This window comes from Betta splendens, chromosome 21, assembly GCF_900634795.4.
Source record: "Betta splendens chromosome 21, fBetSpl5.4, whole genome shotgun sequence".
Classification (NCBI taxonomy): domain Eukaryota; kingdom Metazoa; phylum Chordata; class Actinopteri; order Anabantiformes; family Osphronemidae; genus Betta; species Betta splendens.
This window is the reverse complement of record NC_040899.1, coordinates 700,519-725,683: the sequence shown is the minus strand read 5'-3', so window position 1 is coordinate 725,683 and position 25,165 is coordinate 700,519. Positions and strand designations below refer to the sequence as shown.

General features: G+C 40.9%; 1 protein-coding gene across 4 annotated transcripts in view; it reads right to left on the bottom strand.

The window, feature by feature from the left end:
• The window catches only part of ttn.2 (titin, tandem duplicate 2), a 186,214-nt gene that overhangs the window by 112,686 nt on the left and 48,363 nt on the right, over positions 1-25,165 (bottom strand). For 3 of the 4 annotated variants that reach the window (XM_055505204.1, XM_055505205.1, XM_055505207.1), the window contains exons 65-106: positions 24,792-25,070; positions 24,416-24,697; positions 24,035-24,313; positions 23,552-23,839; positions 23,142-23,420; positions 22,769-23,050; positions 22,173-22,451; positions 21,661-21,948; positions 21,281-21,568; positions 20,877-21,167; positions 20,164-20,451; positions 19,881-19,991; positions 19,414-19,699; positions 19,108-19,291; positions 18,942-19,025; positions 17,811-18,078; positions 17,464-17,724; positions 16,828-17,037; positions 16,661-16,738; positions 16,545-16,571; positions 16,088-16,144; positions 15,960-16,004; positions 15,794-15,835; positions 13,654-13,725; positions 13,376-13,438; positions 13,158-13,238; positions 12,928-12,996; positions 12,496-12,684; positions 12,100-12,381; positions 11,716-11,832; positions 11,371-11,469; positions 10,709-11,191; positions 10,395-10,469; positions 9,132-10,202; positions 8,740-8,823; positions 3,886-3,963; positions 3,580-3,684; positions 3,384-3,461; positions 2,946-2,990; positions 992-2,593; positions 510-560; positions 6-401 (exon numbers count right to left, since the gene is read on the bottom strand). In XM_055505204.1, coding sequence (XP_055361179.1) covers positions 6-401; positions 510-560; positions 992-2,593; positions 2,946-2,990; positions 3,384-3,461; positions 3,580-3,684; positions 3,886-3,963; positions 8,740-8,823; positions 9,132-10,202; positions 10,395-10,469; positions 10,709-11,191; positions 11,371-11,469; positions 11,716-11,832; positions 12,100-12,381; positions 12,496-12,684; positions 12,928-12,996; positions 13,158-13,238; positions 13,376-13,438; positions 13,654-13,725; positions 15,794-15,835; positions 15,960-16,004; positions 16,088-16,144; positions 16,545-16,571; positions 16,661-16,738; positions 16,828-17,037; positions 17,464-17,724; positions 17,811-18,078; positions 18,942-19,025; positions 19,108-19,291; positions 19,414-19,699; positions 19,881-19,991; positions 20,164-20,451; positions 20,877-21,167; positions 21,281-21,568; positions 21,661-21,948; positions 22,173-22,451; positions 22,769-23,050; positions 23,142-23,420; positions 23,552-23,839; positions 24,035-24,313; positions 24,416-24,697; positions 24,792-25,070 — 9,816 coding nt within the window. The remainder of the gene's footprint in view (positions 1-5; positions 402-509; positions 561-991; positions 2,594-2,945; positions 2,991-3,383; positions 3,462-3,579; positions 3,685-3,885; positions 3,964-8,739; positions 8,824-9,131; positions 10,203-10,394; positions 10,470-10,708; positions 11,192-11,370; positions 11,470-11,715; positions 11,833-12,099; positions 12,382-12,495; positions 12,685-12,927; positions 12,997-13,157; positions 13,239-13,375; positions 13,439-13,653; positions 13,726-15,793; positions 15,836-15,959; positions 16,005-16,087; positions 16,145-16,544; positions 16,572-16,660; positions 16,739-16,827; positions 17,038-17,463; positions 17,725-17,810; positions 18,079-18,941; positions 19,026-19,107; positions 19,292-19,413; positions 19,700-19,880; positions 19,992-20,163; positions 20,452-20,876; positions 21,168-21,280; positions 21,569-21,660; positions 21,949-22,172; positions 22,452-22,768; positions 23,051-23,141; positions 23,421-23,551; positions 23,840-24,034; positions 24,314-24,415; positions 24,698-24,791; positions 25,071-25,165) is intronic. The other variant, XM_055505206.1, reaches the window with a different exon arrangement.

Below are 25,165 nucleotides of genomic sequence, written 5' to 3'. Positions count from 1 at the left end.
AATACCTTCAACAACGAGCTTGGCTGTGCATGATATTTCCTTCCCAGCATTCTTTGCTACACAGGTATATTCACCAGTGTCTGACAGCTGGACATCTATAATATTCAACTTGCGATCTTTGCCATCAGAAGTGAACTTGTGCTTGGGGCTCTCACGTAGGTTGCTGCCGTCTTTCATCCAGGACGTGATGGCAGTGGAGGGTGACACCTCACACTCAAACACAGCAGATGAGCCGATGGACTCGGCCTCCTGCAGCACAATATCTTGAAGCTTCTTGATGAACTTCAGAGGTACAGCCTTGAGCTTGAATCCTCCAAAGGGTTCTTCAGGTGGTGGTGTACCCCTTCCTCCAGGCCTCAGGCCACGGCCCCTACCTTCTCCAGGGGACGGGGTCTGCTTGGCTGAAACATACATTTCAATATTTGAATTTCATGAAGGACTAACTCAGTGTACACTCAGTTACAGTAAGTTCTTCAGTTACATTTACAAACAGGACCATTGAGACTTACCTTTCAGCCCTCTACCTCTGCCTCTTCCTGCTTCCTCTGCTGGTTGTCCCTCTGTGCAGAAACAATACTAATTAAATTGCTGTACAGTAAAGATATATCAGGCCATATGCACCTTAAAAGATAGGGAGGTATGAAGTGACTGTTAAGGTAAAATGATGAAATGAAGTGGTTTACAGTGATTCAGGTTTTGCAGAAGGTTGCAACGATGAACAGAAATAGAGAGACAGCCTGAACTTACTGGACTAATGACAATGTGTGACACTGAAATGGCAGACAAAAAAATCACTGATGAGGTAAAAGCAATGACACACAGTGTCTAACACAACACCAAAAAAGATGGAATGGTGTAAATTGGAGCATGTTGTTGAGGTAAAGAAGATTTAGAGCGAGGTGTGATGATGAAATGGGTAAAGATTATTCAGCGTATGGAGGGAGGGTTTCTTTAGTCATCACCCAACAAGTTGGGGCCGCCATCAGCTCACCTCTCCTTGTTACCCCAGGAACGTCCATAGCTTCTTCCTGTTCACCTTCCAAGTCTTCTGACTCGTAACTCTCTTGGGGGACCAGTTCCCAACCCCAAGCTTCTTCCTCTTCTTGCTCCACTTTCTCTTTAGCTGTAAACTCCTCTTCAAATAGCTCCTCCTCTGGCTGGGTAGCTACTTTTTTCATCTGAACAGCTCTAGGAGAGACCTCCTTCCCCAGGGGGACCTTGCCTTTTTCAGGCTTTACTGGTTCTGCTGTTTTGCCTTCCTTTTCAAGACTCACAGCTTCATTAGAATATTTTGGTGAAACAGGTTGGAGAGACTTTTTGAGTTTATCCACACTTGGCTTCTTTTCTACAGGGGTTACCTCAGCTTCTTTAAGCTTACCAGTTTTAGGAGACAGCGTCTTTTTCAGCTCAACTTGCTTGAGCTGTTCGATAGGCTTCAATGCCACTTCTTCCTTTTCCTCCTTCATCTTTGGTGTGACCCCCTTCTTAAGTGGAAGAGCTTTAGGCTCCTCAACATTTTTAGGTTGCGTTAAAGTAGCTCGCAAAGAAGTTGCCTTTTTTTCCACTGAAGTTTCTTCTGCATCTTTTTGCATCAAATTTTTCTCTGGTGCTTCTGGCATGCCAGGTCTCTTCAGTGGAACCTCTGGTTCCTGTACTTTTGCTTTGTCTTTTGGATCAATGTGATGATGATGTAGCTCATCAGTTGGCTCCTTCTCCTCCAACAGCTTCCACTCAGGCTCTGTGGGCTTGTCAAAAGGCCTGGAGAAGGGCTTAAGCTTGCACTCTCTCTCTCTTTCTTGTGTTGGGCTTTTCTTAACCTTGGTCAGCACTTTTGCCTCCTCAGCTTTTGTTTCTGGAGTTTTCTTTTCATCTGCTGGCTTTGACACTTTGACTAGTGGCTCTGGAGTTTCAGGATGCTTTTCAGTTTTTTTTGGAGATTCTTTGGGTTCCACCTGTCTGGGCATTCTGTCTTGCTTCTGAAAAGATACTGTATCCTTGTCCGGCCTCTCCTTTACTTTCTCTGGCTCTTCTGCTGGTTTAACAGGTTTCTCGAATGGTTTGAGTTTGATTACTTCTGCTTCCAGTTCATCTAAGGGTAATTTCTTCACTTTCTTCAAAACTGCAGCAGGTGCAGGTGTTTCCTCTACTTTTGGTGACTTAGGAGTCTTCTTCAGATAAATGATATCTTCTGATTTCTCATCTTTTGAGGGGGGTATCTGATGTGCCCATGCATCTTTGGGAACTTCTTTTTTCTGCTCTTCTTTAGGTTTAATGACTTCAGGCTTTTGAACAGGCTCATCTTTCTCTTGAGGTAGCCTTCTTTCCACCACAGGTTTTATGGTTGTGACTGACATCTCAATAACTTTTTTTTGATGCACCATCTCCTCGATGTCAAAGACAGAAGTGTCAATGTCCTTCTTAGGTTTGTCCTCTTTGGCCTCCTTAGGTGAAACTGATGGAATCTTTTTTAGATGGAAAGTCTCCTGCTCTTCCTCCATTTCTCTCACAACTCTGGTTGTTTTCCGCAAGGTGGGAATGTCAAATGATCCATCCTCTTCTAAATGCATGTGACATTTTTTCTGCAGAACAGTTTCTAAGGCAGTAAAGTTTTGACATCACTTTTTAACACATAATCACAGTTTGTACAAACGTCACAAAATCCAAAATAACACAGAAAAAGGTAATAACAATTTAAACACTTTACAGTTTGTAAAAATAGGCTGGGATGGCAAAAAACACAAAGACAAAACAACTTGTAAAAGATAACAAAACAAATACACTGGATCCACAAACCAGTTAGAAACCAACTGACTAGCCGCTGTGCTGTGAAATGAGTAGATATTTTCTATCTGCAAAGCCTATTCAGTAGAATAAAGGTATCATTGCCACTGAATAATGTATCATGCTCTATGTACTAATATTACATAAGTGGTGACTGGTCCTACCTTTCTTTACTCCTCCCGGTGCTTGAACAGGTCCCTTGGTTTCATCTAGTGCAAAGGTAGAGTTCAAACGTTTATTTATTGCACCGTATAATAATAATAGAGTTATTAGAAGGGCAATTTTACATTGAACCAATGTGTCATCAGACACATTAAGATATACATTTTAAAAACGGATGACATGATGCAAAAAGTCCAGTATGAGCTACAGTATGAGCAGTATGAGTTTATTGAATAATGAAAGTGAGGAGCAGTGTGATAGGGATAAGTATGAAGAGCTAACAAGATGTGCTGATGGTAAATACAACACACTCTCCAGAGTTGAACCAAAAAACAGGACACACAATGTAAACACGACCACAACAACAGTAACAGTGTAGCAGCATTAAACAGATGTGAAAAAGGGAAACACATTCCTTAAAGATCTTAAAATACATCTACCTGTGGAAGGAGCTATCTTTTCCACCACAGCCATCTTGGTTAGTTCTTCATGCTTCAAAACAGGCTGTGGCTCAGAAACTTCCAGGGTAAAAAACAATTTAAACGCACTGGAGTAGTGTAACAAGGACCAGAAGACTGCACTAAAACTGCAGCATACAGTATGGTCGAGCTGCAGTAGTAAGTATTTTCTATATACCTGGCTGGGCTCCATGCATTGTCAATTTCTTCCCCAACTTCTCAGCTTTGTCAGTAACCTTTGGCCTTTCTGGAGCTTTTTGAAGTTGTTCTTGTGGTTTGCTCTCTTAAAGCACAAAGTATTATCTATTAGACAGCTCTCCCCTGGCACCAGTGTATACTGTAACTGACACTAAAACAACCTGTTTCATTAGCATGGATGTTTCCAAGAATTATAATGGATCAAGAGTTATATTTGCTGTTAGTGCCTTGAAAGACCGAGCACAGAAACAGAAATGTAAGCAACAGCTAAAAGAGGAGCTGGTACCTTGTGGAGGAGCAGCTGGCTTTGCCACTGGTCCTTTGACTTGTGGTGGCTGCTGTGGCTCCTTGTCCTTAACTGGAACTTGAAAATGAAATGACAGTGGGGACTCAGCAGTAGCAGTGATGTGGTGCAAACTGAGCCATGCAAAGACAACTTTAAAAACAAAAAAAAGAACTGGAAGAAAGACGTCTCCTCATCTGCTACGAAGCATTTCTGTTTACATATTGTACAGTATATGTGCAGCAACACATAACACCAAACAAACAGAATTAGAAAAACAATCAAAACACAAATAGTCATGGTTCGCACTATAACACACCATCGTACACAGTGATGTGCTGAAGGACAAAATGGGTGAAAATAAACAAATATTCCCCGGAAATAATGAAGACAAGAAGGACTGAATCCTTAAGACGCCTGACTGACAGAAAGTGCACAGCCGTGTTTGGTGAGCAGATCAAAAACGTGCTCAGTGATGTACGTGGCATTTTCCGTGAATACCTCTGTTGGACTGTGGGTGGGACAAGCTTGGTTTGCCTTCTGGTTTTTCTATGAAGGATTCAATATCTCGAGCTTTCTCCATCGTTCTGGGTTCACCTTTCTGCAGAGGCTTGTACAGGACATCTGCTTCGCCTTCAAACGTCCACTTCCCGGTTGCTCCTGACCTGTTTTCTGAAGCTTCTGTTCTGTACTCTGGGTTTCTCTCAGCCACGCTTTGCTTGGTGTTATGTGTTACTGAGGGCTCATACCAAGGCAGGTCAACAATATCTGCTTTTGACCCCACTGATGTGGGTTTGTGTTGTCCAGAAACCTCCACATGTTCATCACCTCTCGTTTGCATGTGACTCTTGCATCTTTCTTCATTTTTATTTATGGGTCTAACTAACAACTTGTGTCTGATTCGCTCTCCACCAGCGACTATCTGTTGCATGTCAGTTTGTTCCCATCTTTCCTTAGTATCTCTAACATCATCTTTTATTTCTAGTTTAGCTGAAGCAGGTTTTGTGGTTCTGTCGCCTGACTGTAGTAATTCTTTATTACCCTCCTTTATTTTGCTACCAGTGTACCCCAGCTCCTTTCTAGCTCCTTCTATGGCAATAACCTTTCCTTTAGTGGTTTTTAGTTCAGCTTCCTTTGAAGGAGTTTGTTCTATTTTAAGGTCAGTGTTTTCTTCTAAGCGATGTGTAGTTTCTGCTTTTGTTACCTCTGTCTTGTTCTCTGTCGTTGTGCCTGTTTCACACTGACTTGGTGCAGAGGATGATTTGCTTTGAGGTTTATGTTCATATTTAACTGTTCCATGACGTTGTCCTACCAACATTCCTTGGGCCTTCATGTGGCTAACAGCTGTCTCTTCTACATCTGAATGAGTTTGGTTTTGATTATTTTTAAAAAAGCCTTGGTTGTCTTTGTCTTGAGTGTCTTGCTCCATAATTAAAGGCTTTACAGCTAAAATGTCCACAGTTAGTTTGGTGGATGGAAAAGGACTAAGTGAAACCTCCCTGGTGTTACATACGCCTTCTTTCTTTGAGGTGATGCCTGTTACTTCCCTGTCAGGTGGAACAACTCTGCAGAATATGTCGGTATATAAATCACTAATGATGAGCTGTTTTTCAGTTGCAACCTCCAGCACAGGTGCAACCCAGCTTGTTCTTTCAACACGCTCTGTTTCTGTTACTTCTATAGAGATAACATCTTTAACTGTCTTGGACTGTGTTTCCTCAGAAGGGGCTGAGCCTTTGTCCAGCTTCTGGTCTGTCTTCTTTAGGAATTTTAAATGTCTAAACCGACTTTCTTCATTTCCTGTGTTTAATGTAGTTGATAGACTGGCAGTAGTTTTTGCTTTAGTTGGCTTTTCAAATGAAGTAGTTATGTCCATCACAAAGTTTCCTGGTGCTTTTTGTTCCAAGGAAGGCTGTTGATGTTTTGCTTTGGTCTCTTCGTGAGTTTGCTTCTGTCTTTCAACTAACTTCTCATTAATGGGACTAAGCTTCTGTGTTGTGTCTTGTCTAGTTTCATAAGAGTCATTCTTTGTTGGAGACACATCGTCCAACAAACGATCATCTTTTCTTGAAGTGCCCCCAACAAACTTGTCGGGTTTAGTTTTACATTTCGGAGTGTATGATTTGACTATCTGAGATCGGTCAGATGCTACATTCATCACAGGTGCCATAGAAAACCTACTGTCAGTGTGGTACTGTTTATTTTCTATTACTTCAAATGGGATCACAAAACCATGTAAGTCTTTTGATATATTTGTTGAGGCATCTTCAAAAATAGGGTTTGATATTTTGTCAAGCCTCTGAAATTCTGCTTTATTTGGTTCTTCAACAAAAATGTCCTCTGAAGTCTTTGCCGTCTGGACAGCGACTTTTCTTGGTGTGACTAGCCTTGTTTTTAAATCTTCAGGTTTAACTTCAGTTATATCTGACGTATTTTTCTTAATGTCCTCGGTCTCAGCTAGCGTGACAGTAACATGTTTTACTGATTCTTCATCCTTCACTGTCTTACCTTTCTCAGATGTGACTCCCACTTGTTGTTTTGTTTCTCTTACTTCAAATAAAGTACCACAACTGGATCTAGACTGAATCCCATCAGCTGTTTGTTTAACCAAAGGCCTGTCTTGATAAGTTGAAACCGAGGTCTTTTGTTCACTTTCTTCTTCCTTTGATGCCTTCATTGTTGCTTTTGGAGACACTTCAGCAGTTGTATCTTCTTTTACTTCAGCTCTACTCTGGGACATTTTGTCAATTTTCTGCAGTTCCTCTTTCTTTTCTTTTTCTTCCCTCTCAGTAACGTGTGACTTTATTTTGGCTTCTTGATATTGAACTAAACACCTTTTGTGGGTTACAACACGCTGGCAGGTCCCTGGGGCTGCACTGTCACTAAGTTCCTGTCTTTTCAGGGTCTTTGTTTCTGTTACAGCCACTTTGTCTTGTTCACTGTCATTAGGGTCTAAGTCAAACCACACATGTTTCACACACACATCATTCTCCTTTGCCTCTGCAACCATCCTAGGCTGGGCTTTTTCACCCGAAATGTTTTCAGGAGCTGCTTTCCATCCTTTAGTTTCCTCGGCTGTGAGTGAACCTGAAACATTTCTTTCAGTTTGCTCGTTTGTGGTTTTTCTCTCGTTGATAGTATTAGTTTCACAAGCTGTGCTGACATTCATGTGACTTTGAGATTTGCCAAATTTCTCCCTTTTTTCTAGATGTTCAGTTTCTACTGTATTGCGCGTCTCAGTCTGAACTATTTTATGTTCTGACTGAAGCTGTACTTGAGTATATTTAGATTTTAGCGTCTGTGTGTTATCATTCAGTGGAACATCTTTTGGAGATCCTTCTAACATGATTTCAGTGACAGATGTCTGATCGTTACCCAACATTTTTGCCTTTTCCACTTCTTTAGACACATGTTGTAGTTTATCTTCAGCTTTGATCATTTTGGACTGGAATTCAGTCATCCCATTCTCTTTCAATAGCTGGTCTTTTTTACCAACTATTACATTTGTAGCAGAAACGCCATGTGCTTTACCAGTGCCCTCTGCTGTGTTGCTATTATTTTTTACTGATTGTTTTGGCACTTGTTCTGTTTCAGGTTTGATGCCAGATATGTGTTTGTCTTCATCTTCAGCTACTGAAGTGTCGTGGTGTCTCAATTTCAGACATTTGTCGTCTTTTAGGGTTCTGACCAGTGATGGAATCTTAGGTTTTTGTTGGGTTATGTTCTTCATCGTGGCTTTTGTCTCTCTGCTAGGATTCATCTCACTTGTTTGCCTCATAGGATGGCCCTCGACCACTTTGTCTATTGGGGCAACAGCTTTGGACTGGGTGCTTTGATATATTTCAGGCTTGTGTGACACGTTTTTAAAATATTTCTGCTCAGTTTCAGCAGGTTTATTTTCTTCGGATAGTAAATCTGTCATGTGAATGGACTGTGAGTCCATGTGTTGTCTGACTGGTTTAGTGGATAATGTCTTAAAATCGGGGGATTTGGGTTGGACCATCTTTGAGTGGGTACCCTGACTACCAAGTGACTGGATTCTCTTTACTTCTTCACAGTGTAATATCTTGGGTTTGGGAGACCTAATAACAAAAGTTTTGTGTGTCTCTAAAGTTTTTCCTATGTTGTTCGCCTCTACATGTCTCTGTTTTTGGTCAGTTTTCTTTATTTTCTTTTGGACACTGACTTTTTCTAAAGGCAAAATGTCTTCCATGCTAATTAATGAAAATTGAAATTTGGCTGTATGTTTGGCTTCTGTTACATTTGAACGTCTTGCATTTTCAGTGACTCCATGAAAAGTCACCTGCCGTGGTTGTACCTGATCCTCGGCTTTTCTTGCTGTGCTTACTGTAGGTTCCTCATGTGCTTTAGCATGTTTTATTTCTTGACTTGCTATTCCTTTAAAACAGTTTTGATCACGAAAGTCGTTTTTATGAGGAGGCTCATTCTCAACAGTCTTCTTGGTTTCATGTCCTGTTTCCATGTCCTGTGGTTTTGAGCCCTTAGCAACAGATTCATCACCACTAACTTCAGGTTCCAGGGTTGTACTAAAATGCCTTTTTTGCAAAATTTTATTGTTGTCACCCAACATTTTTCCCTCATCCTTGTAAGGAACTTCAGCTTTTCGATCATCACCATTTTGTCTTTTATTGACTTTCTCTGCAGAAGCTCTTTTATCTGACATGAATTTTTTGAATTTGAAGATGTAAGAATTAAAGAGGTGTGAGGAAAGAGCACCAAGTGTTGGTGCCATGAATTTAGGGAAGAACAGAAACAGACACATACTTTTTAACATTTGAAATTAAACTAACAGTGGTAAAATAGTTATTGAAAAAGACAAGATAGCAGCTGTGGTACCTCTGTCAGACTTTTCTCCTTGTATCCTGACTTGCTGTCCCAGAGATGAAGAAGAAGGGATTGTCTCAGTCTTGGTTTCTGTGTCTTTAATTAAATTAAAGAATAATAATTTCCTTTTAAATGCTAGGTATTCATATTTAAGAGAATGATGAGCAACAAAAAGAGAACTTCAACACAAAAAAGAAGTCTTTCAAAAATACTGAAAAGGTCAGAATCTTAAGAACAAACATGAGAGTATGTTACGAGGAAGTTACTAGTAAGATGGGGACCAGTGGATTGTAAGTTAAGACTGAAATGACAACTTTAGGTTCATGACCATGATGTTGGAAAAATAAAAAACTAAAACAATGTACTTAAACAAGATGTTAGAGTTGATAAACTGGTCTTTGTACCTCTGGAAGGCAGTCGACTTTGGATCCCTCTCTTCTCTCTTTCCTCATTTAGAAAACATTCTTCCTTTGCCACTAGGATATCTTTGCACATATCTTCTTTCTTGTCATCTCTTTCAGGTTTTGCAGCAACTGACTTAAGCTTAGTTTTCTGTTCCAGTGCTTTTGGCCTCTGTACCTTAACATCTAAAATGGACTCTATTAGTTTTTCAGGTTTGAGCTTCTCCTTCTGTTTCTTTTCCGATGACTCATATTCCTTCACTGACTTTTTTTCTGTTAAACTAGCTTGATCCTCTTTTGAATCACAGATGACTGGTGTGCTTAAAGTACCTTCTCTGGTGTCCTTCACAATGTTCAGTTGAGGAAAAATAGTTTGAGCTATTTTATCTTGAACTGGAACATGTTCTACTGAAACATCTGTACCCTCCTCACTTCTGCTGTATGTTTCTCCAGGCATGGTGGCTATTATCTTAACACTGTGACCCACTTGCTTGTATGGAGGCTTTGCCTCTGTAACAGAAGGAATGTCTTTGATCGTAATTGTTCCCTCTCTCTTGTGTGTCTGCCTGCTTTCTGTTTTAACACCGAAGTCACTTTTTTTTGTGACTATAGGTCTAGTTTGTTGTTTAGACGTGTCCTTGTCTGGCAGCTCAATGGCTGATTCTTGCTCTGACTGAAACATCTGCTCTGCAATTATCTTGTTCTCTTCCACTGTTACAACCTCCTCTCTGTCATATGCGGATTCCAGGACTACAACCCTGGTGTCTTCTGTTTTAGGGATGACGCTGCGTCTGCTCACCATGCGGTCTTTCCCTTTTGAAGCATTAGTGATAGAATTCTCACCTTTCAAATCAGAATTTTGTTCTTGAGCCTTTGGTTCTGTTGTGCTAAAGACATCCTTTTCTGATAACAACACAGGGGTCACTTTATGTCTCTGCCACACTTCAGTTTGTTGTTCCACAAGTTCTTCCTGTTCCAAAACCTTCTCTGTTGGAGTCATTGTCTCTATCACATAAACGTCCTGCGTTTTCTCAGCCTCTTTTATTTGTTCCGTTTTAGTAAAGGTTGTAAATCCTAAAAAATGTAAGAGTTGTTGAAGAAGAGGCGTCATGTGGCGGCGCCAAGAGGTGACAACAAACAAAAAGACAAGCATCAGTATTAGAGAGACGCACAGTGTTAAAGGCCTAATGTTAAACAGAATTTAACATTACAGTAGGAGTTAAACAGTACAGTAAGTACTCCACCATGCTTTCAGATGGGAAGTACCTTTTTTGGGAGCAGAGACAGTTTGCTGTTGTCGAACCTCTGAGGGTAGAATCTTCTCAGTCTTCTTTGTTTCTTCTAACAAAATAAACGGTTTTGGATTCAGGAGGGTGCATAATTGAAGGATCATTGTAAAAAAGAATTTTTTTTAGATAGAAACTGTAAGATATAAGTAGCTTGTGTTAAAGGACATAAAAGATGCCATTAAACATTTAAAAGAATTGGTAAGAGTTCAGAAGATTTCATCCACGTTTGCAGTTTGATTAACTTTGTGGTATGGTGTAAATATGATTTGGTGAGGTTAGCCTCAGCTGTACCTTTAGGCTGCATTTCTTCTCTCTCTTTTTCAGGTTTAGGTTCAGGCACGTTCTCAGGTGTTTTATCAGGACTCTTCATCTGCATTTCAGGAACGTCTTTATCTGCAGAAATCCTCTCTGTTTGCTTCTTTGTCACCTTTTCAGGAAACTTGTCAGATGGCTTCTCAGGAATCCTGTCTTCATCTGCCACCCGAGGCTTCCAATGAGGAGCTGCCTCTTTTGTTTTTCCTGGAAACTTCCCAGGTAATTTTTCAGGCACCATTATCCCAACTTCTTCCACTGTTCTCTCAGGAGCTGGTGCATTCTCTGACAGCATCTCAGAGGTCTTTTCCGTCAACTCAGGCCTTCCCTGAGGCCCGCTGTCAGGCACTGTTACAGGTATTTTATCAGGTAGTTTCTCAGGTTTTGTCTCCAACACAACTACATCATCAAAGACCTTCTTATGTACTTTTTCAGGTACAAGTTTAGGTATGGGGCCCAACGCTTTAAGAAAGTTTGAAACAATACATGCACAAGACATGACAATGAAGATCCGAAAAATGTGCTAGCGCACAAATAAGGCTGCAAGAGGCCCACTTGGTTAAAACTTAAACTGACTTAAATTAAACAAATTAACAAGCTATAAACATCAGTGGAATGAGTTCCATGTAAAGCACTAGTACCTTTATCTTTTTTTGTTGGGTCTTCTCTTGGAAAAATCACAGTAGGTTCTGGTGTCTTGGATGCTTTTGGAGACCAAGGTGTTTTGTCCTTAATAGGAACTTAAAAGAGTACCATTCACAGACAGCACATTAGCAGTCTTATAACAAATTAAGGGAAGTGTTGTTAGAAATTAAAAACAGCACCACTCTATCGAGTGTAAGACAAAAAGACTCATCATGTGCAGCTCGATTTTGACATCACAGTAAGAGATTAGACATTAGATGAACAGCACATAGGTCAAAATGGGTGTAGGATGACTGACACTGTAGATTTTAATGCAATGAGTGCTGGGATGACACAGGTACCTTTCACGGCCACAGGCTTCTTCTGTGCAGCTGCTTCATCTTTCTCTACTGTTTGAGGGGCTGTGAGTGGTGTTGATGGTGGTGCCGCCACCTCCTCCTTAGGTGGCATCGCTGGCACTTTAAAATAAAATGCCACATATCAGACGTTTGTAAATGTAACTGCTCCTTGTTTGTGGCTCAAAGGAAAAGATGAACCGTTCAGTAATGGACACAGGAACAACCAGACTCAATGGCAGACAGAGACAATGAAGCGATGATTGAAAGAGCTTGCTTACACAAAACTGGTCTAAGGAGAAACATTCTTAAACACTACGTTACTTGGGTGAGTTACTGCTGGATGGTTGAGTTAAGAAGATACAGCATCACACCAACAATTGTGTGTACCTTTATTTGGAGTTTCCTTTGCTGTAATTGTCAGTTCTGGCTCAGTCTTTGGACGTTCTGCTTTTGACACTTTTATTTCAGCTTCTGCTCTTTTTGATGGCATGTCAGACTTGGGAATGTTTGCAGGTTCTGTTTGATGGGCCTCTTCTCGCTCAGTTATGACAGATTCTGCCTTTATTACAGTTTTATGGACATCTAGTTTTGTTTTTTTTGGTTCTGGTTCAATTCCTGTTGGTTCAGACTTGATCCCTTCTGGCTCTGGTTTTAAAGCATCTTTTGGGACTTAAATCAAGGTTCAGATTGTTTACCAAAAAACACAGAGGACATTTGCTTCCATGCTTGAAGCTACATCAATACAAAAAACAAAGAAACACACACAGACTGAGCACAAAATACCTTTAAAGGGTGGGGTTAGCACGGGCTGAGCTCCAGGCTCTGGTTCAGCCTTAGATGCAGGTTTAGCTTCAGGTTCCCATTTAGGAGGTGGTGTAGGTTTAGGTATTGGTTCAGGTTCCACTTTCAGCTCAGGCTTAGCTGCAGGTGCCACTTTTTTGGGCGGTGCTGGTACCTCAGGCTTGGACTCATCTTTAATCAGTTAACATAGACATTAGTTAATGTAAGCATGAAGTCATAGTGGCTTCAAAATTTTATCAAGAAGTCTTTAAAAGAATAATAACTAGCAAGCAGACACAAAACAAAGAAGACAAAAAAGAAAACAAACAACACAACCGAGCACAGGCAGCAAGATACCGTCGACCTGAAGACAAAAATGCTGCTACTGAAGACATTGGAACAGACACAGGCAACACAAAGAACCGAGCCAAGTACCTTTTTTTGGCACCTTAGCAGGTGGTAAAGGAGCAGCAGCTGTTTTTTTCACCTTTTCTGGTTCTTTTTCTGGTTTCAAGACACATTCAAAAGAGATTAAACAATTCAACCAAATCAGGGACAGAAACAAGTGAATCTGCAGTAAATATGACAAAAACAAAGCACATTGTACAAAAAAGGACAGTATCATTAAAAGATGTGAGAAACATGAGTTAGCCAGATGTCTGTACCTTTGGAAACAGGAACATCTTTTTTTCCTGGGACAGAGCCCACAGAAACCTTTTCATCCACTGTTTTTTTGACCTCTGGTTCTAAAAACACAACAATTCCATAACAGAAATATTAGGGTGTTGCATTGTTGCACACTTACAATTACAGACATCACAAATTACAGTATTCTCCTTTTCTACATGTACAGTATGCACCAGCATCACAGGTATGTTGGTACCTTTGTATGGCTCCCTCACAGCTGCTACTGGCTTCTCTTCAGGCTGTTTCTCATGTTGTGGAACTTAAAAGACACGGTGTTAGCATTAACAGGGAGGCTTTTTGGAGATTGAGCAGAAAATTGAGAACAAGCAACTAAAGGAGATAATACAACAGGTCTTTATACAGTATCAAAAGAAAAGACAGCAACAAACAGAAGCAGACAAAGATGTGGCAGCAGAGGTTGGACTGAATGTCCCTAACTGCAGCAGAAGGGTGCTCCATATGTCAGAACAGTACCTTGTGCTGGGATTTCGCTTCTCATTTCAAGTTCCCTGGAATCCACTGTCTCTTCAATGAGAACTTTGGCAACTAGCGACAGGAAACACACAAGAGAAGATGTTGTTACAAATGTTACAAAATATTTTTTTTTGTAATTTAAAATATCTTAACATTTTCCTGAGTAAAAATCGCTAAATTTGGGCATTTCCTGATGTAATATGACGAGAAACTGGCAATGATCAGAGCCTCAGGCCTGATGCTGAAACTGAAAATCAAATCCTGTGACACAGCTTGTCGCCAGTATAATGTACTGTATGCAGCCTACAGGTGATTTTATTCACCGCTGGACTTCGAACAACCTGCTTAACATGTTTATCAATGTCTTTGTAACATAATTACTTTTCTGATCGCACCAGCAGTGAAAACTCATGAGGGGAGGCTGAACGGGTCTGTGCTTCATGTAGCAGGGGGCGCTGCTGGCATTCTTTAAAGCAGGGTATCACTACAAATGTTTTTCAATTTTCTAAAGAAACCTACTGAATGACAGAAAGTAAAAAAATTTAAGTGCTTGAAAAATAAATTTGAATCTTCAGTAGAGTATTCTATGTTATCCTAATGAAAAAAATGATTAAAGCAGAATTTAAAGTTTAAAAAAGTTTAAAAGCAACTTAAAACTTCACTAAGGATCAAAATTGAACATTTACACCTCTCTATACTTTAGAATGTGTATGAATTGTTACATGAACACATGAAGGCTACAGATCTGAGGCCTCATATACGCAGACTACTAAGACATGAGAAACGGCCTAAAGCAAATCTAGAAAACTGCGTAAGTAGAAAAAATAGAGCTCACACACTGTACAGCAAATTGGTACTTACTTACTTACTTACTTACTAGGTCTTATTAGGTCTTATTAGGTCTTTGTGCGTAACTACGCTTCATACATGAGGCCCTTGGTCTCTTAGTGCTATAAAGACCAAATACACTATGTTCCTTTAGGTGAGATAGGAATGGTGATAAAATATAAATTGTGACCAGTAGGAATACGCATTCTGCCAATTAAATCGTGTAAAACACACTCTCAAGTTTACATTATAATTGTAAAATCTGAATCTTGAGGACTTTATGTCTCACTGCACATCAATGCTACAGTAATGGTTTCATCTACATGTGGTGAAAAATGAAAACACACTCCATCTTAAGAACACAATAAAAGAGCAGATCTGTGACCAGTACACTAGACTTCACATCATACGCTCATGCATGAATGGAAAGAAATAAAAGAAGGTCAAAGCAGAAGCCAAGAACAGAAAAAAAGAAGGAAAGTACAAATAAAAAAAATTAAGATTATTTCTAGGACAGAGACACATAAAGGTGGTACTGCGGTCTGATACATTGGGTTGTGGACACCTCCTGTGTTACTGTCTCCTCCGTCCAGCTCTGAGACTCGACTGAGGGTTGACCAGCAAAAAAGTGACAGGAGACAACAAACATGAGGCTCACTGACAAAAGCCACAGTCTCACACAATTGTTAGTTCACCCAGGAATCGTTCACTCGTTGACAAACGAGGGCTGTCAGTGCTGCAGCAAACAGTAGGTTTCACCAGCAGATGTCACACTTGAGCCACATTTAACATCTATGACCTAATTTAATGAGCTTGGTTTTCTTGATTCAGCAATATTTCATTTCCAGATCATAACAAAGCGCAGACTGACAAACTGTCAAATAGCAGAATAACTGACAATTAATGGTGTTGGGAAGAAGAGATGTGAGATGGGGTGAACACAACTGTAATGAATTGAACAATTTGCATTACTGTAAATATATATTTTCTAATGGTTAATCAAACAGTTTGCAAATCAGAGACAGGTCAGATGGCACAATGATGAAAGACACAATGGAGGTGACAGATCTGGGTAAATTAACTCAATTCTTTATATCCAAACTGGTTTTAAAAAAGAAAACAACCAATTTATTGATAACACTACAAGTAAAAAATAATAAAGATTTAAAAGAATTTAAAACAATTATCTTCCTTTGAGCCTTTGTTTTTGATAAATACTGTATATACATTAAATGACCGATTTCTGTTTCTCCCAGATCTGTGCAGATGGTTTGATATTGATGGAGAGAATTACATATAAGATGTGCTGTACCTCTCTGCTCCACCTCTTCTTCATAATCATGGGAATATTCAGCTGATGTTTAAAAACACAAATAATTGCTTTTGCTTTTTGTAATTAATAACAACAAATGTTATCAGTCTAAAGTTTGATTTAAAAATCCATTCACTGAGGAGATGACGTGTAAAAAGAGCAATACCTCTATGTTCAAACTCCTCCTCATAATGACAGACTTCTGCAGATTCTTTAAAAGACAACAACATGTCATCATAAAAGGAAGCAACTGAGCTGTGTTGACCCGCAAATTTTAAATAATTCAGACGTTACCTTGGATTGACACTGACAAGGGCACCTCAGGCCTTTGAACTGAGGAGTCTGGCAGATCTACAAAACATTGAATACATTTAAAACTACTGTAAATAAGTAATCATGTTAAACAAATAGTTCATTTAAATGGCTTGACATGTAAAATGTCCTCTTTTTCCCAGTATTTTCCAGGGTCATGCAATTAGCAGCTAGCTTACGCCTAGCTGTCTTGTGTACTGCAAAGTACATGTTAGCGCTGGGTATATGTGATCACGTGATCATGATATGTGAACAGCTGATCTCTAAGCACTGAATGTAGATGAAACCGGCTGCACTTATGGCAGAATCTAGCTAAGATGCTAACTTGCTAACTGTACTCTTCACAGCTAGATTAAAGCTGCTCATTGCTGCTGGTGAAGATGGAGAAGAAGAAGATTTCTTCAAGTTTTACACCAAATAACGCATTTTAGACACTCACCAACTGGTCCCAATGCTAATTCAATTTCTGTGAAAAAGGAGAAGAATAAACATTGTGTTAAACACTAAACCAAAAAAAAGTTAAGCAGAAGGATAACATCTGCCTCAGAACTGTACCTTTGCCAGACAAATAAAGCTCAGCTGTGCTCTTTGCCTCTCCTCTGGGCTCCAGCCTCACAATGACTGAGTACACGCCTACATGGGATTAGTAATGAATATTTAACAACAGAAACACAATGAGGACTTTGTTATGAGCCGCTGGAGCTTGATGGTGCTCTACACACCTTCATCTTCAAAGGTCACATTCTGAATGACCATGAAATGTCTTCTGCCCTCACTTCTGAAGTTGTACTTAGGGCTCTCTTTCAGTTCCCAGGTGTTTTTGTACCATGAAACGATAGCGTTGTCAAATGACACCTCACACTCAAAGGTGGCTGACTGCCGCTCGTTGACTTCAACGTTGTGGATGCGTTTGGTGAAATGAATTTGTTCGGCTAAAACAGATAAAGTTGTGAATGGTAAGCATGTTTTTTTTTATCACAATCAGGATTGTACTCTATGGAAATTGCTGAAGGGTAGTTGCTATCAACACAACGCCTACAAGGTTAGATATGAGAGGACAGATGGGATGACTGATTGTTTGGGGACTGGAGATGGATTCGAGTTAAGACGGAAAGAAAACAAGGAAGGAAGACAACAAAGAGAAAAATGGCAAAGGGTTTTTTGAGAAAATCCAGGAGGAGAGGCATAAAGAATGTTAAAACAGTAAAACACAAATCCCAGATAAAAAGAGAAAAAAAGAGGGAAAAATCCAAATCCTACATTTGTGTCAGGGTTGATGGGGGGGTTCAGAGAGGTTAGTCAATGAATGAGCATCCAGTATGTTTGGACGGATCCAGTATGTTTTGGACGGTACAAACCTTCCACCCAGAGTTTGGCTGAGGACTCCAGGTGCTGGTATCTGCAGGTGTAATGGCCCTGATCTCCAGTCCTCAGGTCTCTGATCAGTAGCTTCTGAACCTTGTGCTTTACTTCAGACATGTACCTGCCCTTCATCTCTAACTGCTTGCCATTTTTAAACCACTCAGCTTGAACATTAGGGATAGACAACTGACAAGACAGAGTGCAAGACAGACCTTCCTTACCCGTTGTGTCCTGCAGATGTTTCTCAATCTCCACATCTGAAAGACACAACACAAAATACTGATACTGGGTTCTAATGTCATTAACTACTAAAGACCACCAGGTTAGCAGCATCAATACTGACCCGTGACAGTGAGCTTCGCGCTAGAGATGTGCGGCCCACAGACCACTCGATAGTTGCCCTGATCAGACAACTTGCAGTCCTTGATCTTGAGCAGGTGGCAGTCACCACTGATGCTGATGTCATACTTGCTGCTGGTGTCCAATTTCTGGGTGCCCTTGTACCAGGACAGGGTGATCTCTGGGTAGTTAATCTTGATCTCACACTCAAACGCTGCATCATTGTTGATTATGACAGACTGATCCGAGATGTCCTTTAAAACAGTGACTGGCTGCACGTTCAACAACAGAATGAATTCAGTTTAGTAATGGGAAATGTTTGCTGTACTGTTATATTTAAATGGCACTTATGAGGTACATGAAGTCACATGAATAGACTTTAATAATGTATGTGTCTGGGTTTCTGTCTGTTATTTTAGTTATAGATTGTACCTATGTTAATTCTTTCATTGTATTGTATGTTGTATTTTATATTCTATGTTTTATTTATATTGTATTGTATGTTGCATTTAATACATGCACCTTGGTAGGACAACTTGGTGTGTGCATAAAGTGCATAAAGATGAAACCTTTTTGTCTCTGTATCATACCTAACTTCACTTTTGAAACTTCAAATGAGCCTAAAAAGAGGTTTGCACCAAATAAATGCGTTTGAGAGTCCATCCAGAATGGTTGTGTTTCTGATGGTGCTCAGTAAATAAACAGACATACTGTAAATACAACTTAGTACTGAACTATTAACTCACTACAATCTCTTTCCTAAACATCCAAATATTTTAAGTAGGTACTTGAATGCATCAAATTTATCATCTAGGGAATCTAGGTAGGTTCTTAGCAACTAAATATCTTGTTACTGCAATCAATCAATCAATCAATCAATCAATCAATCAATCAATCAATCAATCAATCAATCAATCAATCAATCAATCAATCAATCAATCAATCAATCAATCAATCAATCAATCAGCTTTATTTATAAAGCACATTAAAATCAACATAATTGGCCAAAGTGCTGTACGCAGACAAACAAACAATGAATGACTGAATGAGGAATGTTTGACAACCATGTGACATGTAAGCTGTGCTGAAGTAAAACTAGTTCTACATGTAGTTCATTGTGGAAAGGTGTCCTGACCTCTGTCCGTTCCATCCTCTTCTGTAGGTCAGCCACCAGTCGCGCCATGTCTTCGTCAGACTCCCTATCTCCACGTTCCAGTTCCTGACAGGAAAAACATTACTCACCCTGTTGTTGGCAGACGAACACATACAGTATGATGAGGACTGAATGTGTACAGTGTTACCGGTCTTCCACTTTCTTCAGCTTTTTCCTTCTTAAGCTGCTCAATAGCCTGGAGCAGGCCTCTGTAGTCTGTAATCCCATACATTCGGGCGTACTTCTCATACTCTTTGGGGTCAACATTCCTCAGCAGTTCAACAATGTCGATGTCCTTCTCCTCTTGTGGACTCTTCTGTTTTGATGGTGTCCTGTAAACAAGGCAAAGGAGACAGTCTGCATTTTCAACGGGTTTTGTTCTAGAATATTCCATCAGTTGCTGTTAGGTTTTGTCTATAAGTTAAAAGCTGGGACATTGGTCACATAAACTTACTTCTTTAGTTTGGCTCGAAGATCTCCCTCAAGCACTGCAGATTCTTTCTTTTCGTTAACACGCATGTCAGCGATGCACTCAATCTCTCCGTGTTTGTTGGAGGCAACACACCTGTACTGACCAGAGTCCGATTTGGTTACTTCTCTAATCTCCAGTTTGGCTTCCTGGCCCCTCTGATTGATGGAGATTCGGCCACCATGTGTTATCTGCCTCCATTTCCCCTTCATCCATTTGACACTGGGGATGGGGTCACCACCCACCTTGGCAATAAATGTGGCAGTCCCCTCTGTGGAGTTCAGACAAATGCAGAAGTTAGACAAACTTTTTTTTAATAACATGTTTCAAAATATTGACCATATTGAATGAATGTAGCACCCAGTCTAAGCAAAAGTCATCTTGAGACATTTTCCAGTTAAGGCCTGATTTTTGTTGTGTCAATGCATAAATTTTCATATTGTGTGTCTCACTCTCAGTGACGTGTGCAGGTTTTGGCTCCTCAATAAAAAACACGTTGTCCAGTTTTTTGGTGGGAGCAGCAGCTGGAACTTCAGCAGCAGGTGGGAGTGCTCCTGGTCTCTCTGCAACACAACAACAAACTATTAGATACATTTTGTATGTACAATATTAGGCATGATCCCTTTGTCACAGTGTTTGAATAATCTGCATCTCTAGTTTTTACAAGATTTAAGAGTATGACTGCTTTTCAGCCATCTGAAGAACAGACTGAGTTACTTGTATAAACATTTTTACCTCTGACGGTGACCTTGACCTTGCAGAACTCACTGCCAGCATCATTGGAGGCCTTACAAAGGTAATCCCCAGCATCCTGTCTGCAAGCTGCGCTAATTTCCAAACAGGCCATCCCATCTGAAAAGGTTATCTTCCTGTTGCCTGTCGACGTGAGATCCTTTCTGTCTTTCATCCACTGAATTTTTAAAGGAGGAGACCCGCAGACATGACACCGGAGACTGAGCTTCTCGTCCTCATCTACAGTCACCGGTTTAAGAGGGACATCAAATACTGGAGGCTTTTTGGCCTCTGCAGGAGAAAGATAAGTCAGCGCTTTCAGTGGCTATTCAGCTGGACTTATGTTAAGAACACGTTGAAATTGTATAGGTCCATTCATCCCTCAACCAGGTTCCCCTGTCCCCAACGTTTTCCAGTACATCCTGGAGGATGCTGGGCCAGAGTAGAGCGTATACAGATCATATGTAACTGGCTGGGAAGGTCTCTGGAAGTCGGGTTCATTGTCTGATGCCTAACAGGGCTCTAGAACAGAACCCTGACATCTACTTTACCATATGTGTTTCTTTCATTTCAGGCAGTAGACAAACTGACTTGCTTCTGCTAGGGGAGGTGAAAGGGGCTTTGCAAGCAAACAAATTTCATTTTATGTTTGTGTGGTACGTAAGAGGTTCCTGATGTCAGTGTAAGTTACCGGGTTAATAAAGACAAGGACCCACCTGAAACGTCCACAATAATGCTGCAGGAGGTGCTTCCAGCTTCATTGGAGGCCTGGCAGCAGTACCTGCCACTGTCTGCCACCTGGCTGCTCTTAATGCACAGCACTGCCACGTTACTCTTAAAGCTGATGTCATATTTGTCAGAGCTGCAGATCTCTGTGCTGTTTTTGAACCAGCTCACAGACATGGGCTGTGAGCCAGACACTCTGCCCTCAATCTTAATGAGTTTGCCTTCCGTGTCCTCCATGTGCTCTGAGGGCTTTTTGGTAAAAAGTGGAGGGTTTTTACGCTCTGAAAATAAAAAATAAGTAAATGTGTGAGGAGTAGAGGTGCTTTGTCATAAAGAAACGCCCTCTAATGGGGCTGAAGTCTTTAAGAAAACAGGCCAAGATGCTTTGCAATACCTTTGACAGTGATATAAGAGGAACAAGACTCTTTCCCTATGTCATTGGAGGCGTGGCAGAAGTATTTCCCCATGTCAGTTTTATCTGCCTTCAGAATGGTCAGGTGGGCTTTGTTGTCTATACAGCTGATATTATAGTTCCCCCCAGTGCGAATATCTTTATGGTCTTTGGACCATGTGACTTTAATAGGGGCTGATCCAATCATGTGACACTCCAACTCAATGCTGTCGCCCACCATAACCTCCTGTGGTGATAATTTCTTGTCGAAGACTGGGGGGTATCTTGGTTCTGCAGATTCCATGGCAGAGTAAGAAGCAGATAAGAACAATACAGCATTGTAAGACAAATCTGTCCTTTGCAGATTTCAGACCTCCACAGACCTTGTAGGGTGAGCTTGGCCCTACAGGAGGCAGAGCCAACGCTGTTGGTGGCCACACAGCTGTACTCTCCAGAGTGCCTCATCTCACTGTGGCTGATCTGCAACACGGCAGTGTTGTCATCATACACCATGGAGAACTCGGCTGCCTGACTCAGAGTCTCCCCGTCCTTCAGCCATGACACCTCGATAGGAGACGAGCCAGCGATGCGACATTCAAACCTGACAGGTTGCCCCTCTGTCTGCTGGAGGCTGGTGATCTTTTTGGGGAAGGTTGGTGGAGTTTTGGCCTCTGGGGGTTGAACACAATATGTTTTCATAAATTTAAGCACAAACCTGCGATACGTTACATTTTTACTGTATCTTTTTCATAACATTACAGAATGATTTCTTTCTACTTCATTTTAAAAACACAAACATAGTGAAAAATATTTTTGCGCTCAGTACTATAGTGCCCATCTCTCCACCAGTTGATACACAGAGCTTAATGCAATGTAATAGTAAACACGTGTTCACCTAGCACATTAAGTCTGCAGCTGGAGGAGGCAGAGCCAATCTTGTTCTCCGCTTTGCAGGAATACTCTCCAATGTCAGCCTTGGAGGCTTTGCTGAGCTTCAGATAGGCAACACCCTTTGAGAACTCCAACCTGCAGCTGGGGCTAGATCTGACCTTGCCATCAGCTTTGAACCAGGACACTTTAATTTCAGGTGTGCCTGCAACCTGACATTTCAGACACACTGCGTCTCCTGATGTTACCTCCATGGGTTCCAAAGACTCGATAAAGTATGGCGCCTCTGTAATGATATGATAAAAATGCGGTTATACTGACACCTGCTGGTCACAGGGGCTACTGCCTCTGCTGTCTTGGATCTTAAAAACTTGAATTCTGTCATGGTACACAAATATTATCCACAAATAACATGCACTAATTAGTAATTACATTTTTGATGTAGGTACTTGTAGATTTGAGAAGGATACATGTTTTGAGCTGCTGTTAGCCATAAATTACAACACAATGATTCAGAAGCTTTAAACCCACAGTGAGCTACACTGTATGTATTAAAACTGTGGTGAAGTGAAGCCTTCATTAGTTGATAAACAATTAACTAACCTAGAATGGACACGATTGCCTCACACGTGTCCCTTCCTGCATCATTGAACACTTCACAGGAATATTTCCCAGCAGCCTCCTTGTTGTCAGTGCTTAGACACTCCAAAATGCAGGAGCTTTCTGTGGTGGTGATGTTGTATTTGTAGGAAGCAAAGATCTGCTGGCCATCTTTGTACCAGCTTACTGTGATCTTTGGGGTTCCAATGTACGTACACTCCAGGGTTAATAGTTTTCCCTTTTCAACCGACACATCCTTCAGCTTCTTAGAGAAGGCTGCTGGCTCTGAGTAACACAATCAGTCAAAGCACTTATTTAAAATATGAACACTAACTATTACTTATATATATGTGTATTAAAATGGTATGTCACTGACCTTTGACAGAGAGATTCACTGGGCAGCTTTCCTTTCCTGCATCATTAATTACCTGACAGATGTACTCTCCTGCGTGGGACCTGTCCACAGTGAAAAGCTCTAACAGAACTTGATTGTCCTTCAAAGAGAAATGACATGTGTGTCCTGCCTGCATTTCTTTTGTTCCTCGAAACCACTTCAGTTTCAGTGGAGCACTTCCCTTCACGATGGCTGAGAAGGCTACATTAGAACCTGGCATGGCCTCCACTGGCTGTGGTGGCATCACGAAAGATGGAGGCTCTGAATGCGGAAACAGTAGAAACAACGATAAATCCTGATGCCAGAAGTGTCAACAAGTTTATTTTAGTTACGTTTTTTTTTGATAGGACTAAAAATGATAAGATGACAGGAACCAATCAGGTTCTACCAACCTCTGACAACCAAGGAGGCTGTGGTTTCACATGATCCTGCCTTATTGACAGCTTTACATTTATAGATGCCAAGGTCCGACAGCTTCAGTGTGGGCAGTTTGAGAGTGCAGCTGTTGTCACTGAAAGAAATCTCATAGTTGGGTCCACTTTGTATTTCCTCCCCATCATGGTACCATGACACAATAAAAGGTGAGGAGCCAGACACTTTGCATTCCATCTCTCCAGCGGTTCCCACAATTGTGTTACAATCCTTCAGCTTCCTGGAGAAGGTTGGAGGTATGATCTTATCTGTCATGGTGGGACAAATACAGGGTCACCATTTGAGGTTAGAACCAAACTGGTTACTACTGGTAAAATTAACTATTAATTCAATTAAATAAACAGGTAAAACCTTATTTATGTGTAGGAGCAGGTGCCTAGACACAACCCTTTTTTACTGTAGGTGTCTTGCTATGCTAAGGCATTACACACCAACACACCAACCTAAGACAGTGAGGTTAATTTTACTCAGGTCCTTCCCGACTTCATTCATGACCTCAAACGTGTATTCCCCAGAATCTATTTTCTCAGCAGAGAGCACATTCAGGCGGGAAATCATTCGAGAAAATGAGATCTTGTATTTCCTCCCAGAAGCCAGCTCAACACCATCCTTGAACCACTTGGGGACGAGCTCTGGGCTCCCACACACTTTAACCTCTAGTGCAGCCATGTCACCTGCAGTGACACTCAGAGCATCTGGTTTGTCCACTATCTTTGCAGGTTCTGGAATCAACAAGAGGAAGGAAGCATAAATAGTTTAAAACCTGTAAACAGAAGCTATACAAAGACAGAGCAAGAGAAAGAGAGAATTATATGGTTACAAACCTAGAACAATCAAGTTTGCAAAACACTCCACACTCCCAGCATCGTTTCTGAGTTGGCAGGTGTATTTGCCTGCCACAGCTGGATCAGCCTTAAACACTTTAAGAGTGACCTGCTTGTTCTCAAAGGTGATTTTTCTGTTCTCCCCGTCTCTTAGAATGTGATCCTTGTCTTGAACCCAGGACACAGTAATGGGTTCAGAGCCTTTTACAGTGGCCACAAGGGTCACCTCCTCTCCCAGTACCACTGTCATGTTTGACAGTTTCTTCACAAACGACGGAGGTTCTGGAGAGAGGAGAAAACAGCGCAAAAGGCAAAGTCAGCAAGGTCACAATGTCAACTGAAAATCGAAAACTTAGGATTTTCATTTCAGACTGACCTCTGAGTTTAACTGAAGTCTGGCAGGTGTCACTTCCTACATTGTTTGACACTTTGCACTCGTAATCACCAGCATCCGCAGGTTCTATCCCAATGACATGCAGGGTAGTCGAGCTGCCCTCGCTGACCATCTTATACTTTCTGCTCTCCATCAAAGGTTTCCTGTCTTTAAACCAAGTGATCTGGAATGGAGCTGTACCACTTATCTCACAGTACAGAATCACGTCTTTACCCTTCAGCCCTTCAATGGGCTGAAGTCCTCTTACAAAAGCTGGGGGGTCTACAAAAGATCAGGAAACTGTTAGGCACGAACTGGCCAGAACCATTATGCCTGCACTCTATAGGTGTACGTTACGTTATGAATTTATAATTGAA